The 20,527-nt window shown below is 35.7% G+C and overlaps 1 protein-coding gene across 4 annotated transcripts in view; it reads right to left on the bottom strand.

The window, feature by feature from the left end:
- Nucleotides 1-20,527, bottom strand: part of LOC148945404 (CD109 antigen-like) — a 135,106-nt gene that overhangs the window by 46,512 nt on the left and 68,067 nt on the right. For all 4 annotated transcript variants that reach the window (XM_089099330.1, XM_089099331.1, XM_089099332.1 and 1 more), the window contains exons 7-10: nt 18,735-18,924; nt 13,143-13,415; nt 9,486-9,737; nt 5,931-6,074 (exon numbers count right to left, since the gene is read on the bottom strand). In XM_089099330.1, the coding sequence (XP_088955456.1) occupies nt 5,931-6,074; nt 9,486-9,737; nt 13,143-13,415; nt 18,735-18,924 (859 nt within the window). The remainder of the gene's footprint in view (nt 1-5,930; nt 6,075-9,485; nt 9,738-13,142; nt 13,416-18,734; nt 18,925-20,527) is intronic.

Genomic DNA, 20,527 nt, shown 5'->3' with positions numbered 1-20,527 from the left:
AGGTTGCCTCGTCGCAGTAGCATAATATTTGTAGGCATGTAAATATAATAAGTTGGAGGTAATAGGCTTGAGATTGTCTGTGCAGGATTTCGACTCTTGTTGGTAGGAGAGCATCACCAAGTACTGAAAACCATATTGTGACCAAGATGGACCAATAATTGCAAAAAGCCTCCATTCGTACTGAAGGTCTCAGGGATTTCTTGCTGTCCGGTTCTAAACCGGCTTAAACGCTTCGGTACAGACTTGAGAAGATGTGTTGGTCTCCGTCCAGCACTGGTATACGGTATCATTGCTTTTCTGTTGCTATCATAATTTCGATGATTTGAAGAACTTGAATATTGTAGATTGGAGTGTTACAACGTTAAAAAATAATTATCATATCAATATTTTGACGGACGAATTCAGACGTTTCGAACTGGACTTATTAGGAATTTCAGAAACTCCTATCCCAGAGGTAAGAAGCATGAAATTAGGTGATATAGAATTTATATAGTATTAATAATAGAATACTAATCCCTCATCTTATGACTAAAAAGTATAGGGTATCAGATATAGTTGTATATGCCCCTTAAGAACCAACTGACGGAGATACTAGTGACTCAGATGAATTTTACTTACAGTTAGAGGAGCAAATAGACAGGGTCCCAGGCAGAAATATTTGTGTTTTTATTAGGAGATTATAACATCCAGGTTGGTAGAAATATGGATAGATGGTACTCTAGCCTAGGTAAATTTGATGTAGGAAAAGAAAACAGTAATGTTTATAGACTGCTGAAATTTTGTAGGTATAACAATCTAGTTATAACCAACACAGTATTTGGTCATAAAATGGCCCATAGGTTAACTTGGTATGCACGTAAATGTAAGACAGCAAACCTTATTGATTATTTTATTGTAAACCGAAGACTGACAGAATCAATAGAAGATACAAGGGTATATAGGACTGCTGTTATTGATGTTAAAAGTAAAGATCACAATATAACAGTGTCTAGGGTTAATTTAAAGCTGAAATTTCGGAAGGGTGACTACCTCCCGGGAAGTTATGACATTGGCAGACTCCAAGATGACAATTTGAGAGAAAGTCTCTCCAGGAATAGTTGAACACTAAACTGGAGTTTAAAATTTGACTATATAAAAGACAGATGGAACAATTTTTGGAAAATAATTTGTGAAGTTACTGATGGTGTCTTAGGAAAGAAAATTATGAATGCAGCTAGCAATATTAGTGACAAAGCTTTATTTTTAATAGCGAGGACAAGGAGCTTATACAAGACTTATCTAAGTGATAGATCGGGTCTAGGAGATTTTCCCCCGAGAAAATTCCCCCCCCCCCCGGAGATTTCCCCCGGAAAAATCCCCCCGTAGGAGATCCCCCAAGAAATTTCCCCCTGTAGGAGATCTCCCCTAGAAATTTCCCCCCGTAGGATATTCCGACCCTCCTAGCTCCACAAGGTCCGTGCTAATTTACGACAGCGGTCATGGAGATTCAAACAGAATCCTAATGTTTGGTACGGACGCATCAGTTCAGCTCTTAGATTCGTCTTCTCACTGGTTCGTCGACGGAACGTTCAAGTCCGTGTCCGAGTTGTTCTACCAGCTTTACGTTGTGTACGAGGATCGGGTGATTCCATGCGTTTATGCACTGCTGCCTAAAAAGTTATATTATACGTATGCGAAAGTTCTTACCCAAATAAAGTCTCATTCGATGAATGGAGATCTAACAACTCCACTGTCTGATTTCGAGTTGAGCGTGCAGAATTCCTTCAGGAAAGGCTTTCCAGCCACTAAAATGAAGGGTTGTTTTTTCCACTTAAGCTAGATCCCAGAATTCTGCGACTGATGGGAAACTACGGGAACGTCGGGGCGCTGCAGTACCTGAGGCTTATTGCAAGAAGTAGTTTTTAAGTGTAGCGTTTTAACGTTTTAACCGTGTATGTGTTACCGTGTATAACCAATTATTTACTTGGCAATCAAAAAGTGTACTCCACTCGCTCTTATACTTTAGGCCGCCGAGAAAGAGAAGAATTTTGCAACAATTTTTGAGCCATTGGTGACATCCGATGCAAATAAGTCTGAGGCAAGGGTAGTCTCCGGTAGCGATTATTTCCGAGAGGGGGGAGGGGAAAATTTTAAGCGGGGGGGGAGGTATCTCCTAGGGGGGAATCACGGGGGGAAATTTCTGGGGGGGGGATCTCCTACGGGGTGAAATCTCCGGGGGGAAATCACCCGAACCCTGATAAATCATATAAAATTAAGAAGAATGTAAAGAGAGTGGAGAAATCATTAAAATATGAACTAAGGAGGCGTGAAGTAGAGACCATGGATAAAATTGCCGGGGATCTGAAAGATGGAGCTAGATAGAATAATAGTAAAACATTGTGCTGGCATGTTAATAAATTGAGAAGGAGTAGTCAACCCGGAATTGTCCCGGTTAAAGATATTAACGGGACTACAATTAGTGTTAAGGAAAGAGTTAAAGAGAGATGGGCAGAACATTTTTGATATGTGCTAAACCGAGATGGAGTTGCAGAAAAGGATAGGGAGGAAAATATATAAAAAAAGTTTGTGATACTTTAGATGGGAAGGAAGATTTTTTTTGTGAGAAAGAATTATCGACAATACTAAACGGATTTAAAAAATAATAAGGTCCCAGGTATTGATAGTGTAGAAACTGAGTTTCTTACATATGGTGGCTCTGAGGTGAGAAATAAGTTACTGAAAATTATTAGTATGATTATGAAAAAGAGAAAGTATTTAGTGATATTAGGACAACCTTAACTAAACCACTATTTAAAAAAGGTTATAAGAGGGAGTGTGGTTATTATCGAGGCATTAGTCTGGTCTCTGTAGGTAGCAAATTACTTAGTAATATGATGCGTTTTAGACTGAGATTAATTAAAAAAACTTTTTCCACAAAATAAGTTTTTCAAAGAAAAGTAAAGAACTCCATTAAACAAAAAATGAGCAAAAATAAAATCAAATTATCTACCAAGCGTGAAACTACCACAAACTAGCACCGATAAATAAATGAAACCCAAAACGAACAGAAATTACAATAGTTAACCGAGTCCAAGTCAAAACGAGCAGAAGTTAACACAAGTCGGGCTCAAAATCCTTGTGCTTTCCCTAGGCCAGAACATACTTTGAACTTCTCTGAAAAAATACAAATGAAAGTCGTTTGTCAGTTTAATATAAATATACTTATATTTATTGATCAAAATGTTAATATTATTTGATCTATTAAAGTTTTAAAAGTAAAAACATCTACATTTTTTCAGTAAATCGCAAATTATGTTCTGGTCTTGGGAAGGCAAAGGGGTCAACGAAATGGCTATCTCAAAATTTTGATTGGATGTGTTTTGTGGAATGATGGGCGTGGGGGGGGGGGGGCTAGTTGCCCTTCAATCACTTTCGAATATGAAAAAGGGCACTAGCCACCCCAATTTCCAATCGAATGAGCCCATTTTGAAGTTTATACGACAACTCCTTCAATACAAAGTGCCTGTCGGAGAAAGGAAAAACACATTGTGGCCATATCGTTCTTTACTTAGGCAGCGCTAGCGCTGCCTATGATATGTAGTATACAAAGTTATATAAGAAGAACAGTGCGGTTTTAGGAAGGGTAGAGGAAAAAATCGACCAAATTTTCACTCTTAGGTTAACAATTGAGAAGTATAAGAGTTATCCAACTCCTTTAGTCCTCAGTTTTATAGATTAAGAGGAAGCGTTTGATTCAGCTAATAAAAGAGTTTTAGCAAAGGCTATATCCTTGTATAGTATACCAGACAAATACATTTAAGTGATTAGTGCTATTAGAATAACAGAGCTGCAGTTAAGGTAGGAAATAAGGTAGGCAGCTGGTTTCGTATTAAATCAGGAGTTAAGCAGGGTTGCGTTCTATTATCCTCAAACTTTCCTAGACTTGGATTATACTGATGATTGAAGCCTCCTAGATGAAAATGTTATCAAAATGAATAAGCTTTTAGACGTTTTGCGAGTTCAGGGTGCTAGAATAGATTTGAAAATTAATGTGAAACAAAGTCTCTAAGGCTATGAATAAGTGAAAATTAAAAGGTAACGCTTCACTTACCTTGGTAGTATTATTAGTAAAGACGGTGGGAGCAGTGAAATATGTTAAAAGTAGAAACGCCAAGGCTCGGGGTGTTTTTCACAGTTGAAAAAAGTTTGAAAGAATAAAAAGATAAATCTGCAAACCAGGATTTGAATATTAGAAGCTACAGTGATGACAGTGGTCAAATAGGGATTTGAAGCATGGGTGCTCCAAAAAGCGGATGAAGATTTGTTAGATGTTTTCTAGAGAAATTGCATACGGACTGTTCTGGATACCCGGCTGACTGACTGTATTTCCAACAGTACGCTGTACAAAAAATGTGGTTCAATCCCGCTTTCTAAGGCTATAATGAGAGAAAGATTGAGATGGTTTTACGAATGAAGGATGAGAGATAGCCGCCCTTTTCGGCAACCGTCTGGGAATTAACGGAAAGCAAGTTGTCCGTGTTTGGGTGGGAGGATGTCGTAAAGAAAGATTTAAGGGAAATGAGAGTTTCCTGGGAGGATTTAAACAGGGGGGCTTTGAATACATTACGATGGAGGAGGATCGTGCGTAGCTGTGTTGGCCTCAGGGTGCTTGGTGGTAAAATGAGTAATTGTAACAATTTTTCTTCACTGATACTGGTGTTCGATTAAATGAAACATTTTGCCTCTCATTACCTAGGTAATCAAATTTCCATTAATTCCAACCATCACAGCAGGACCAATACTTATAAACTAATTCCCCAACTCTTGACAAATACCAAAACTCTAGTGAAGTTTATCCACCCAGCCTAGTTTAAATCGCATTAGTTAAAATTTAGTAGGATTATTGAATGGTACGTTAATTGTTTACCATGTTATATGCCAGGTCATCTGATAATAACATTTGTTCAGTTTACTAAATGATGTCAGTTTTCAGTTTAAATGTTTACTTTTTTAGGTTTAGTTTACTTGATGTCATCAAGTAAACTTTTCAGTTTACTTGATGTCATCCTTCCGTTTACTAAAATAATCTTTTGAAATAAATATAAATATCATGTTTTGTTTTGTGTTTTTAGTAACGAATTGAATACAGTAATGTATTCAGTTTAGCACAATTCTAGAAATTTAGGGAATCATCAAGAGTTAATTTCTTTGAATTACATTAATAGAAGTACGTTCGATATATTCGATGCTCGTATGTTCAATAGACCACGACGCAATAATTTTGTTCGTTTTAAAGCTTACTTTTGATCTTTAATTCCGTCAGAAAAGCTGTTTTTTTTATTGAGATAGAAAGAAGGAACATCCATCTGTTCGTTACAGCAGCACCTAACAGCGCCTTACAGAAGTATTCCTAACAGCAGCACCAATATTTGAAAAGTAAGTCTACAAGTCTTGACAGAAATCAACACTCTTATGGATTTTCTTCCCTGCCTAGTTCAGACAAATCAGACAAAATTCCCTGCCTCATCAGACAGCATTTGAGTTTTATTCAATAGAATTAATTGCTTTACGCGATAATACAGGAATTTCTGAAATATATTGTATAAGGGAGCTTTTCTTCAAAACGTAAAATTCTTATGTAAACTATTATCTAAAATCAAACTATAATGTCTGCTATCAATCGAGTTTCCACTTTTGGCATAATATTATCGTGGTATACATGGCAAAAATAAGAAATTCTTGTACAAGATGGGGGGGGGGCACTCATTTAATAACGAGTACTTTCAGGCCCGAATATTAAAAATTTTACGTTTTTACTAAATTTTTCATGTACACTGAGAGAAGCAAAGAAAGCAAAAGAGAGAGAGAGAGAGAGAGAGAGAGGGTGGAGTCACAAAAAAATTGACTGCAACAGAGTGTAGTAGAAAAAGAGATACAAAGGGTAAGTGTACCTGGGTAATATCGTTGCCACTTCTCAAGAGGAGGACACTTTGATCCACACCCAGTAAACCAACAAAAGAATTCGGCTTGGACTTGACCCTGATACTAACGTCATTGCCAGGTTCACCTTGCAATGGATCAACTTCGATATCAGCCTGCAAAGAAGAATTAAATAAAAAGATCCTTAACTCACTTTTTTTTACAGTAGCTACAATTGGACAAATGCCGCTAGTTCTATGCACTATTTTTCTATCGTAAGTCAATGCAAAGGTGCCGCAGACGTCTTCTGTGCCTCTAGTAGATTAAACTCCTGCCCCGCCCATTTTTTTTCATTATCATTTAGCAATTGCAAAATGTTCTGAGAGATATTTCGCACTTTACTGAAAATTATGAAAAAGATCACATTTCTTGAAGAAGGAACAATCTGAGATGGCGTGATCTTATATAAGTAAATGAGCACTAACTGTCTATATTTGAAATTTATCCTTAATTTTTTTCTCGCAAACGTTTCTGGAAATTGGCATACCATCATTTTTTTAAAGAAACGATTTAGATAGGCCATGATTTTAGGAAAATCCGTTTGTTCGAAGAGCTTCTAAATACTTTTCTCTCCTAGCTCGTTAATGTTTTTCATAAACCTTTTATTAACTGAAATTAGAACCCACGAAGGCTGAAGACCTTTAACATAAGTAGGAGGAGTTTCAAAGCACAATTTGTTTGTTGATAAATAAGTTGTTTCCAAGCTTTTAGGGAAAGTCATTCTCGTTTGGTAGCTGTGAAGCGAGTCTCGGATACTTATTTGATTCGCACTGAATGCTACGCATTGCGGCAGAAAAATTACAATAATTTGTATAGCACGGGACCTAGTTTCGCTCGGTAATTATTGTTCGTTTCAAGTGTAAAAAAAAACATCTGAATAGGTCACGACTTCGGGAAATTTCGTAAAAAAAACCTAGTTTTGCTCGGTAATTATTGTTCGTTTAATAAGATGGTCTGTAATAAGATAATTGCTCGTTTCAAGTGTAAAAAAAAACATCTGAATAGGTCACGACTTCGGGAAATTTCGTAAAAAAAACCTAGTTTCGCTCGGTAATTATTGTTCGTTTAATAAGATGGTCTGTAATAAGATAATTTTTCGTTTCAAGTGTAAAAAAAAACATCTGAATAGGTCACGACTTCGGGAAATTTCGTAAAAAAAACCTATTTTCGCTCTGTAATTATTGTTCGTTTAATAATATTGTATGTAATAAGATAATTGTTCGTTTAAAGTGTAAAAAAAAACATCTTAATAGGTCACGACTTCGGGAAATTTCGTAAAAAAAACCTAGTTTCGCTCGGTAATTATTGTTCGTTTAATAAGATGGTCTGTAATAAGATAATTGTTCGTTTCAAGTGTAAAAAAAACATCTGAATAGGTCACGACTTCGGGAAATTTCGTAAAAAAAACCTAGTTTCGCTCTGTAATTATTGTTCGTTTAATAAGATTGTCTGTAATAAGATAATTTTTCCTTTAAAGTTTAAAAAAAAACATCTGAATAGGTCACGACTTCGGGAAATTTCGTAAAAAAAACCTAGTTTCGCTCGGTAATTATTGTTCGTTTAATAAGATGGTCTGTAATAATATAATTGTTCGTTTCAAGTGTAAAAAAAAAACATCTGAATAGGTCACGACTATGGGAAATTTCTTAAAAAAAAAAAAAACTTCGAAAAAAACATTTTTCATACGAATTAAGTCACAAACACCCAAGTGTCGTTTTACTTTTTATAGCGAGCAAAATAGAATGAAATTAAAGTTGTTTTGGGTGAAGATATTAAAAAAAATTGTCTTTCTTTTCACCGAGCGAATCTCAGTTCCCTGGTACTATACATTGAACCGAAAAAAAAAATTAAGTTTCTCTGGATTGATAATTCCGACAACTTGTGAAGGGAAATATGTAAGAAATATAAAGGGAATGCTTGTAAGATACTCGAGGAAAAAATCATACATAAATAAGGAAATGCAGGCTAAAAATTTCAGATTCTTAAAGTATGAATAAATTTTAAATTAGAAAGGAGCGAGTTGTTAGGTGTCCCCTGAATCCCCTGAATCCCCACAGCCCATCTATTAGAAAGGAGCGAGTTGTTAGGTGTCCCCTGAATCCCCACAGCCCATCTATTAGAAAGGAGCGAGTTGTTAGGTGTCCCCTGAATCCCCACAGCCCATCTATTAGAAAGGAGCGAGTTGTTAGGTGTCCCCTGAATCCCCACAGCCCATCTATTAGAAAGGAGCGAGTTGTTAGGTGTCCCCTGAATCCCCACAGCCCATCTTACTACAGGACTACTAGACTACTGTACAACTGTAGGACTACAAGACTACTACACATACTTTATTTTCTAATTTATTTTCAATTAGAGCTTTAGGTTACAACTCTACATTTTTGTGTGATCGAACCACATTTTTCATAAATCTTGTTGTTTGACATACGGTTAGCAAGACGTAACTGTAACTATCCTTAAATAGTCAAACAGATACCCATGGCTAGCACATATTTTACGGATGACGTAGGACAGATTGCTATTCTTTTTGTAATTTTTGGCAATCCATCTGGGGCTAAAGAAAAAGCAGGTCGTCCCTGGGGAAGGGGGGGCTAAAAGGTTATATGGGAGGATTTGAAGGAAATTAGAACTTCTTAGGAGGGGAAAAGTGTGAGGCTTTGAATAAATTAAGATTAAGGATGAGGCTAACCAGCTGTTTTGGTCTCCCACCCAGGCAGCTTCATTCTACAGTGTGTTTTTAGCAGTAACATACGAGCAGATGGATAGTCTCGAACAGAACGGCTGTTTTGTCAAAGAGTTGTCTTCTTTTTAAAATCTCAAATCAAAGTTTTTCTAATCAGATAAGTAGCAAAGAGCATCAAAAAGTGATACGAGGCAACTAATTTCATCTCTGAGAAAATAAAAAAAATCATTTAGCGTTACTGACCAAAATCAAAAAGTTAATTATGAAAACTTAAATATGGTAATTAGTTGCATTTTTAAACTCTTTTCTGCTTAGCTTTACGTTTGGCCAAAGATAAGAGAACCACTTCGGCAAAAAGGGCACAATATGTACATTCATCCACCCTTAACTAGCCTAGGTTCTGCATACGAACCAGCTCCAAAATATTTCACGATTAATAAAAATCAAAGACTTCAAAATCTCAAAAAATAATGAAAATCTCAGAACCAAGCTTCCTCTCAGGAAATTTTAGCAGAATCTAAATATACTTGAACAGTCCACTAATATTCAAATTTTAACATATTAAAATGAAGCTTGATTTGAAATTTTTCCAGTTCTAAATGAGAAACACCAATGGGCAATGACAGCAGAGCAAGCGGTTTTTAATTCAAGATGTCAAATAATAGGCAAAAATTCCACTCCATAATAGCCAATAAATTCCGTTCTTCTTAGTTTTTCATGCACTTTGGTTCCATCTAAAATTAAACAAAAGCTCGAAGCGATAAATTTTCCATTCGCTAATTTAAATTCTTTAAAATTCGTCAACCTAAGAATAGTTTAAATATTCGACAAACAAAGCCAAACTTACAAAGTTTTGAAACGCTCCTTCAACATCAAAACTAAGAGAATCCGCTACTATTTCATCGTCAACCAAAAAGTAGACAAGAACACGAACAGTTGGTGCCATCTGAGAGCTCAAAATGAATGAGAAGGAATGGTCAGTCTCATTATTTGCTGTAATTGTTCGAGCCTGCAAAATATCACCCCGACCAAGAATCTGATAAGAATACTGCGTAAGAGGCGCCGTACAGTTTAAGCTGATGGATACTTCGTCTCCAACCTGTGAAAAATCAAATTAATACTTAATAGCATCGATATTAAACACCTCTCTTCTGTGATTGGTCCAACCCCCTCAGAGACATTGAAAATCATAGCCTAGGAACAAGCTTTCGCATTACCGGAGATCCATCCCTTACTAATAATAGGCTACCAACAGAAGTCTAAACTCTATCTTAGTTCCTTTTATTGCAAGACAATTGTCAGACTCCTTTGGCTACTGCAGTTAAAAAGAAAAGAAAAAAAAGGCAAAACCAGTTGCAGATAGTTGCAGTCACAAGTAATCACATCCAAATTCGCGAGTAGTAGCAATTGAAAGTAGTTGTTGTCACATTCACAATAGTTGCAGTTGGAGTCACAAGTAGTCGCAGTCGGAAATACTCGCAGTCACGGTCACAAGTAGTCACTGTTACTATTGCAACTAGCCACAGTCGCAAGTAGCCGCAACCGCAGTCACAAGTAATCGCAGTTGCAAGTAGACATGAGTAACACAGTCGTAATTAGTTGCAGTCGCAATCACAAGTAGTCGCAGTCGCAAATAGTCACAGTCGCAATCAAAAGTAGTCGCAGTCGCGAATAGCCACAGTCGCTAATAGTCGCAGTTACAATTAGTCACATTCGCAAGAAGTCACAGCTGTAGCTACAGTCATAGTAGTAGTGGGTAGAGTATAACTTTCCAGAAGATTAGAAGAATTTATGCATGGTTACCGCAAAGTATCTTAAATTTATAGTCTCCAAGTCCGAAGGAGAATCTCATAACTTCAGTACAGAGGTATCCCCCCCCCCCCCTCTTCAGCCCCGGAAACTCCTGGTATTGTGACGTAATTTCGTCAAAGTGACTGTGGTGCAAAATAGTAAAGCAAGAATACACTGTTGGTGTCTAAATCTAACCTGTTTTTTACAAAACAAGTTACAATAATACTTACGCCCAATATTTTCCTATGGCTTTATATATAGACGCATTAAATTATAAAAGACAACGGACAGCATGAGTTTTAGAGATCTATAAGTGCGTTTACTGGTTTGAAAATCATCAAAGGCAAACATGTTTAAAAGCAGGTTTCAGGAGAATTAAGACCTGAAGAGCACCAAATTAATTAACGACTAATAATAATAACTAGCAGGAACGTCAACAGGCATAAAAAATCTAAGTCTGAAGCATTTCATTATTGTCAAACACAATAGATTAGAACTTTTGTGTGCCCTCTCCCCCTTCCAATCATTAAAAAATTCAAAGTTCCTTTGCCCCCAACCTTACCTGACAATTTCAGCCCAGTCGTGAAACAAAACAGGGTATCAGCATCATCTATGCTTTTTAAAAAGGAAATTTTCCCACTAGCCACTTTTGTGACTATGAAATCCGTTGTTGCCTAACCTAGTTCGAATTCACAGAACCACGTTCAGATTCGAAGTTCGAATCTGAACCCGCTTGTGCCTTGCAATGCTTTTTTCATAATGTCTGGGATAGATTCAAGATAATCAATATGTTCCTCTGCATACCTCGTTTTCGACTTATAGCCACTGGGCCAATTCTATTATTAAGCCAGTCATTTTGAATCACAAGATTTGTTACAATTAGTCTCTCTCTGTTTCTAATAGGGTCCAACTCTTGTGCTTACTTTCACACACATAAGATATAACAAACTTGAATTAAGTATTATGTAAAGCAAAGACAGTATTATAATTATTTTTCCACGGCTTTGTTTTTGTTAACTAGGTAAAATTAACAAAAATAAATAAACCCTAAATTGTTAATTTTTTCTTTTTTCTTTTTTTTTATTACCGGCTCCATTTTTACCTACTCATTAAGGCTACATTTAACCTCCATTGCTTTATACTGCTCTGTACTTCTTTTTCTCTGTATTCATTAACGATTCTTTTCATCTACTCATTAAACCTTTATCTACACTTCTTACGCTTCTTGTATTTAGATGTGACTCAAATCGTATTTTATTGAATTAAATTAAAAAGACTAGACTTTTCCACGAAAAGTAAAGGGTATAAAATTAAAGATTAAAATAATAAAAGATTCAGTAGTACTAAAGCATAAGGCAGAGAAACTAGCTTATTAATTAGGTTTTGAGAGACAACTTTCAAAAAAAAAAGAACAGAAAAGTAAAGGGTATAAAAGTAAAGATTAAAAGAATAAAAGATTCAGTAGTACTAAAGAATAAGGCGTATAAACTAGATTATTAATTAGGTTTTGAGAGACAACTTTCAAAAAAAAAGAACAGAAAAGTAAAGGTTATAAATGTAAAGAATAAAATAATAAAAGATTCAGTAGTACAAAAGCATAAAGCGGCGAAAATAGCTTATTAATTTGGTTTCTGGACACAACTTTTGAAAAAAAGAACAGTTGATACAGTCCTCTTATTGAATTTACAACGGATGGGAAGTTATAGATTTTCAGTTGGGAGAATTTTTTTTTGGAAAATTTCCTTTCAGCGGGGATCAAATTGCCTGGCAAGATTTTTGCCAGGCAATTTTTTGTGCCCAATTTTTTATTGCCCAATTATAATTATAGTGTTTATTTTAATTCTTTATTTAACTGCAGTGATTGGTACATAATGTAGTGATCTATTATCAAGGTGAGATGGTAAGTCTTTGCGTAGAAAGGGGGGGGTAAGATACCAAAGGGATTATGTTTCAATGGCCTAACTTTCAAAGCCTCACTGAGCCTTGAGATAAAAAACTAAACGAGATTTTGGGACTTGTTGTCTAATGGGACTGGGACTTGGGGCGATGCAAAGACATGGTACTAGTAGAAAATGCATGGGAACAAATTAGTCTTGATAGCGACTTTTCAAACTAATTTCTTGTTCCAACTACAATTTTGACTTCGCTGCAAAAATGCAACAGTAACAAGTAGCGAAGAGAAACCTAGTAAAGAAGTAACAGTAACGAATAACGAGAAACGTAGAAAAAAGCGAATTAGTTGACAAAAAAGCGAAAATTGTAGATACTAAAGTGTGAAAATACTTTGGGTGGATCTTGCTGTACGAAAAATGTGGTTCAATACCGCTCTCTATGGCTATAAGGAAAGAAAGTTTGAGGTGGCTAGGGCACGTTGTGTGAATGAAGGATGACAGATTGCCGAAGATTGTTCTTTTCGGCCAACCGTCTAGGGCTAAACGAAAAGCAGGTTGGCCTCGTCTAGGGTGGGAGGACGTCATAGAGAAAGATTTAAAGGAAATGGTACTTCGTGGGATAAAAGGAGGCTTTGAATAGATTGGGATGGAGGAGGAGCGTGCGTAGCTGTGTTGGCCTCAGGCAGCTTGGTGCTGCGGTGAGTTGTTAGTAGTTACTGTTTTTTTAGTTTTTTTTTTTTCTCTTAAAATATTTTTTAGGACCCAAATCCTATAAAGTACTCCTCATACTCTGGATCAGTAATGCATGTCGAAAATCTCACCTTTAAAGCTTTAGAGGTGAGCAAAATAGCTTGAAGATATGTATCGCTCGGTGATTCGGCTCTGCTGACCGTTGAGAACCACTCTTCTTGCTCTTTGTAATGCGCCTCGATTCCTAATACGGATGCATCTTCATGTACAGGTGGGAAAAAATTCAACTCAACAATTCCATTTTTAGGGACTCTATAGGTGGTGTTGACGTAGTTTTCGTGATTGTGAGAATACCCGTATCGAACTGCAACTTCGGTGTTTTCGTCTTGAACTGGTTTGTCATCCTAAACATTAAAATGAAAACTATATTTCACAAAACAAAACAGATTTCACAAAAAGAAGCTGTGTAATCACGATTTGTTTTGTAATTTTAGTTGCGCAAGTGGAAAATCTCGCATGAAGTTATATAAGTAGTAGGCTAACCTTATTTTTTGTTTGTTTAGAAACTTGCTTCTTTTAAAATATGCAAAACAGAGGTGAACGTAATACTACTCTTAGGGTGGGGAGAAGCGTCTGAGAAAGTGTTTTAGTGCTCTTTTCAAAAAACGTGTTTTTAGACTGAAATTTTGACGTATTGGTCTTGAACTGGTTTGTCATCCTAAACATTATAATGAAAACTATATTTCACAAAAAAAAGCTGTGTAAACAGATTTCACAAGCTGTCTACTATTTTTATGCTTCCAAACTCTTCCAATTCAGATGTGGCACCAAAAGTGCCGTTTTTAGTGCTGTGCGTCGCTTAGGAATGGTCAAATTAATAAGAAGCAAACAGATATGAGTAGTATCTTTAAAATCAGCCTTTCTGGAATATACTTTTAAAAGCGAGTGCATCGCTATTGCAAAAATAGTAGATTATCTGAAAAGTATAATTTCGAAACGAACATTTCGAAATTTCGAAAACTATATTTCGAATAAAAGGATTTGTGAAGGTATTTTTATTTAATTATTCGATAAGACCTCAAAAAAATAAGTTGCTAAGGATGACAAATTTCTTGAACAGTTTATTAGAGTAGGACTTTTATTTCAGTTCTTTCAAGTAAATACTAGGAAAGATTAAATTAACTGAATGAAATTAACTCCTTTTTTTTACTTTTGCCTTTTTTATCAACAGATCACACATTAACAGGGGGGGGGGAGAATTGTGTTCTTTATTCAACAAGACTGGTCACACAAAAAAATCTGTAAATCTATAAAAAAAAACGAATTAAAGTAAGAAAAAAAAATCACAAAACCGAAAAATAAGAAGAAGCTAAATGTGTCCTCATGCATTACTAAATTTCAGATACCCCATCCACTTTCAAGGGCAAGTGGAAACAAAGAAGTTAAAGCACTTTCCGAACAAATAAAAAGCACAAGAAATACTTATGACAACTGAAAAGGGCGTATCGCACACTTTTATCATAAATAAGTTAGGAAGTGATGCGGAAGGGGGAGACAATAATCTTATGTAAATTTCAAACAAAAAAAAACAGATTCCACAAAAAATAAAATTACGATTTTGCTCTCCAGTTGCATTTACAAAACAGTAGATAAGTCCCTCACTTTGAGCCTGATTGGCTCCATCTGGAAGATCGTACCTGGAAGATGCAGCCAGACGGCATAATAATAAAATATTATACTGGCATGTTACCAAATTGAAAGAGAGTGGTCAATCTAGACTTATCCCAGTTGAAGGTAGGAACGGGGTCACAATTAGTGATAAGGGAAGAGTTAAAAGCGAGATGGGCAGAACATTTTGAGAATGTGCTAAAAAATAACAGGCTCTTGATGGTGATAGTGTAGTATACGAGTGTCTAAATATGGTGGCTATGAGGTTAGAAATAAGTTGCTGAAAATTACTGAATATGATTTTTGAAAAAGGGGTAGTGCCTAGCGATTTTAGGAAACAACTAATTAAACCCCTGTATAAGAAAGATGATAAGAGTGAGTGTGGTAATGATAGTGGACATTAACCTGGTTTCTCTAGGAAGCAAATGACTTTATATAACAATACTGTTTAGACTCAGAGATGCTGTAGATAAAGTTTGATGAGAAGAACGGTGTGGTTTCAGGAAGGGGAGAGGATGTGTTGACCAAATTTTCACTCTTAGATTAATAATTAAGGAATACCTGAGTCATCAACTACCTTTGATCCTCACTTTTATAGATTATGAGCAAGCGTTCGATTCTGTTGATAGAAGAGCTTTAGTAAAGGTTTTATCCTTGTATGGTATACCAGACAAATACATTAAAGTGATAAGTACTATGTACGAGAATAACACTGCTGCGGTTAAGGTTGGAAACAAGGTTAGAAGCTGGTTTCGTATTAAATCAGGACTTAAGCAGCGTCTGTCTTCTATCTCCATTTATATGGATCATTTTAATGGGTTTTGCCTTAAGGAGCACAGGAAAGGCAATGGGAGAATACGGAATCAAACTGGGAAGCAAATCTTTCCTGGACTTAGATTATGGTGATGATTTGATGAATGTGTGGACAGAATGAATGAACTTTTAGAGGTTTTGCGAGTTCAGGGTGCTAGAAGAGGCTTGAAAATTAATCGTAAGAAGACTAAGTCGCTGAGGCTAGGAATAAGTGAAGATGAAAAGGTGACGTTGGGTAACAAAAAGATCGATCAAGTGGACAGCTTCACTTACGTTGGTAGTATAATTAGTAAAAACGGTGTGTGCAGTGAAGATGTTAAAAGTAGAATAGCCAAGGCCCAGGGTGTTTTTTCAGAGTTGAGAATTTTTTGGAAGAATAGGAAGATAAGTCTAAGAACCGAGATTAGAAATTTGAAAGTAACAGTAATGACAGTGGTCAAATGTGTTTCTGAAGCAAGGGCGCTCCGAAAAACGGAGAAAGATTTACTAAATGTTTTCCAGAGGAATTGCCTACGGATTGTTTTGGCTACCCGAGTGACTGACCGTATTTCAAAGAGTAGGCTACACGAAAAGTGTGGTTCAATCCCGCTTTCTAGGGCTATAATGAGAGAAAGATTGAGATGAGTAGGGCGCGTTCTGCGGATGAGCCATTGCGAAAGATTGTCCTTTTTGACCGACCTTCTAAGGCTAAACAGAAAGAAGGTCATCCTCAGTTGTGGTGGGAGGATGTCGTAAGGAGAGATTTAAGGGAAATAGGAACTTCCGGGAGGGTGTAAAGAGGGAGGCTTTGCATAGATTGTGATGGAGGAGGGGTGTGCATAGCTGTGTTGGCCTCAGGTGGCAAACGCAGCACAACTTATGCTGTTTCTAGCAGAGAAGATATCAACTGCTAAAGAGCTATTTGAAAAGCCGATTCAATTTTATAAAAATCAAAGATCTTCTGTGGAGAAATTGGATACCAGTTATTGGATACTAGTTATCCTAAAAGGATCTAAATCTTTAAGAGCTAATTATATATAATATATTTCCAATTTACTTAAAGTACCAATACAAGTGAAAATAAGATGTGATTGTTAGAAGTCGTTCATTGGAAACTTGTTTAACCATTGGGGATCTTAAAATCAGGCAAAAATTGAGAATTCAAGCAGTTTTTTGGCTGTTTTTGGCAATAGCGATTGCCAAAGAAAACAAGGGTAAAAAATAAAAAAAAACAATTTGCCAAAAGCATATGAAACAAACAGATCCAGTTTTTCTTTTTCAAAAAGTTCCTTTTTAAATCCAGTTTTCAAAAAGATTCTGTTTACCTTTTAAGGTGTAGGTGCCTTTGGGAAGTAACAGGTTGTTGATTTTCGAATTTTAACTGACGAAAAACGCGGCAGCTCTGACAAAAATACGATACTACCCCAAAAACTCCATAATTTCTGAAATTATCAAAACCAAAACAAAATGAACCGTAGGTAAAAATCAACAGACAATAAGCTAAAAATATATGACACAAGCAGCTTAAAAAGTGGCAGTTTTCTTTTTTGGATGCCTTTAGAAATCAACAGATTGTTAATATTTGAATTTTAACAGGCAAAAAGCGTTGTCAAATTTAACTAAGTAATTTGGCTTATTTGTTCTTGCGGTTCAACATCACAACACTGACAAAACGTTATATTGCCCTAAAAACTTCATATTTTTTTACAACCAAAAGAAAGTCGTAGAAAATCACAGTTGTCAAGTATTAGTAGATTTTAGATGGGTTCAGGAGGTCAAAGCAGTTTTTATTTTTAAGTCCTTTGAACTTCATATTCCCCGAGGCGGCCTTGCTCATGATTAATAAAAAAAACAAATTTTTTCAACTGAAAGTAAAGAGCAACATTATAACTTAAAACGAACAGAAATTATTACGTATATAAAGGGGGTTGCCCCCTCCTCAACACCTTGCTCTGTACACTAAAGTCTTTTATTGCTTTAAAAAACACGTCTTAGTGTTATAACTAAAAGGCCCTTCTGTTAGGAGTCATTATTAAAGAATTTGGGCAACATTCAAACCTGAGCGCAAAGACCGAGGTGATGAGGAGGGGGCAATCCCCCTCATTTACGTAACAATTTTTGTTCGTTTTAAGTTGTTATGTTGGTTCTGGCTTACACCGGAAAAAACTCGTTTTTTGTATTTAATTTCTGATCGTTTTTTAAATAATGCCAGGAAATCTCGCCCCACTTCCACAAACAAACCCCCTCCCCACGGAAATATCCTCTAGACAATTCAATGCCGGTGAAAAGTTACTCCGGACAATGACTCTTAACCACTCTGGGCGTAAAATTGAGACGGAAAAGAGAAAGCAAAACATATAGAAAGAATTTTGTATAAGAATGCTGGCAAATTCCCCCAGTGTATAATTTCCCCTGAGAAGTTCCCTCCCTGGAAACTTCCCCCGTAGAAAATTTACCCCCCCCCCTACCAGAGAATGTATGCCTTCATCCCAATAACAAATACCATGCGCATACAATGGGTAAATTTTATAACTTAGACCTTTCTCCTGGGGATGGGGGGGGGTCATGTTATACCCAAAGGCATAGTTATTGGGCCTTTCTACTATGATGAACAAAATGCCTATCTCAAAATTCTGATTGGACGATTTTGGGGAAAAAGGGGACAGGGGAGGAGGCCTAGTTGTCCTCCAATCTCTTTTGGTCACTTAAAAAGGACGCTAGAACTTTTAATTTCCGTTTGTATGAGCCCTCTCACGATATTCTAGGACCACTGGATCGATACGATCACCCCTGGAAGAAAAAAAAACAAAAAAAAAAAAAAAAAAAAAAAAAAAAAAAAAACGCATCCATGATCTTTTTCTGGCAAAAAATACAAAATTCCACATTTTTGCAGATAGGAGCTTGAAACCTATCCAACAGGGTCCTCTGATACGCTGAATCTGATGGTATGATTTTCATTGAGGTCACATGACTTTTAAGGGCTGTTTCCATTTTTTTGCGAAAATCAGGCAAATTTTCTCAGGCTCGTAGCCTTTGACGAATAAGGCTAAACTTTATGAAATTTGTATATTTTAAATCAGCATAAAAAACCGATTCATTTCATATATCTGTGGGAATCAAAATTACGTTTTCTAGACTTTTGATTACTATTGAGCCGGGTCGCTCCTTACTTACAGTTCGCTACCACGGACTGTTTGACAAGGCTAGTATTTATACACAAACTTTTTTAAACTTTGCTTGGTAACAACTAAAACATGAATTACCTGGTAGGCGACTTTTAAGAAAGCAGTATATTTAAGGCCAGGCTTAAAGTTATCAGACGTCTTTACCAGCTCTAGCTTATGTTTATATTTGAAAAGCTTCATTGAAGAACTTATATTTTGAGTTCGAAGAGTTAACGCTTCAATAACAGTCACATCAAACCGAATTTCTCGATCGTAGTCGTCAGTCAACCTAAAATTAAAAGACAAAATTAAATTTTCAGAATTATTAAATTTTGTTTAATATAATATTATTTAATAGAATTTAATTTTCTTTTTGGAAAGTTAAATTTTGAAAATAAATTTTCAAAATTAAAGACAACTAGAAGGACATGTCATCTCTCTAACTCCTGGTTTAGACACCTCTCGGATGTTATGGCTGGGGTGACTGTGGGAAGAGTTTTTGGTAACCTTTTACAACCAATAATTCGAATTTCAAGGATGAATTAGGAATGGTAAATAAAGGAAAGGCAATAAATAAACTTAAAATATACTCAAATTTGAGGTATTATAAGTCCTTTTAATAAACCTGGGCATTAGTAAAATATTATTATGAGTGGGCCTTAAACAAAAAATTCTGGCCAGAATAATGTGCCACTTCTCTGACAGGTATATACTGATTCATTAATTTCACAAATATTACTAAAAATGGCCGAAAATCAACAACTATTATCCGTCAATTAGAAATGTTAAGCGGGAACTATTACCCGTTGAATTATATAAAAATGTCCATCTTTTAATATTTTCAATTATTCATCAAAATCAAATCAGCCAAGCACATTTCAGCTTTAACACAAACACACTCTCCAGCATCATTATAACTATTTTTGTGCTTAAGGTCCTATTCAGAGGATGCAGGATTGACCAACATATATGTATGTATCGGTATTATAGCCTAGTATTATAGCCTACTTAGTGATGCAAACTGATTTTGTATTATACCGTAAGAATTTATAATAGGCCAGCTGACAATGACAATATAATAACTAGAGATGAGACAATGGCGAAAACTTTTCCCAAATTCAATACATCTACTGATTTTATTTTAAACAATTTGAGCAATTTTTACATAAAAATATTTTTATCTACACTTCGAGAGCTAAGGAGTAGAATATTCCATACCAAATAAAATTGATTTTTGACTGTTTTAATTTAATTCTTAATTGCTTTATTTTTAAAACCTAGGTTTCGCCTTTTTAATCAGTATTTGTTTTTATGATTTTCATATCAGGGAAATAAAATTGTCATTACTTTATCAGAAAAAGAAATTTGTTCTCATGTTTGGTCACAATTTAATTTCTTCACAATTGAATAAACAGATTTTTGGTCACAATTGAATTTCTTTTTCGATACGTTTTAATACTTAAATGCTAAATGGCGTTTAAAAAGACTATCAATCCTGTGCCAAAGCAATTGAGGCAGAAATACATAAGAAGTCCATTTAATTAAATTAAAAAAAAAAACAAGAGGGAAATGAGAAAGGGGTAGAAATTGCAAAAAAAAACAGATGGGAAGAGATAGTGAGAAGAGGGAGAGAAGGATGAGAGAAAATGAAATAGAAGGGGAGAGGAAGGGAAGAGACCAAGAGTGAGAAAGAGGGGAGAAAATGTTGGGAAGCAGGAGGAAATCCAAACCAACCAAGTACCAGCAACCCAATTACAACTCGAAAACAAAATTAAGCGATCAAAAGCGTATGTTTTAGAAGAATAAAATAGCAGACTTACATAGCCAAGCGTAAAAATTATTTTTTATTAATAGTTAACAATCAAATATTTGATAAATCTTGGCGTATCAAA

The sequence above is a fragment of the Artemia sp. Qi Xiang Cuo genome, chromosome 13 (assembly GCF_049724085.1).
Source record: "Artemia sp. Qi Xiang Cuo chromosome 13, ASM4972408v1, whole genome shotgun sequence".
In the NCBI taxonomy this organism is placed as follows: domain Eukaryota; kingdom Metazoa; phylum Arthropoda; class Branchiopoda; order Anostraca; family Artemiidae; genus Artemia; species Artemia sp. Qi Xiang Cuo.
This window is presented reverse-complemented; position numbering and strand designations above follow the sequence as displayed.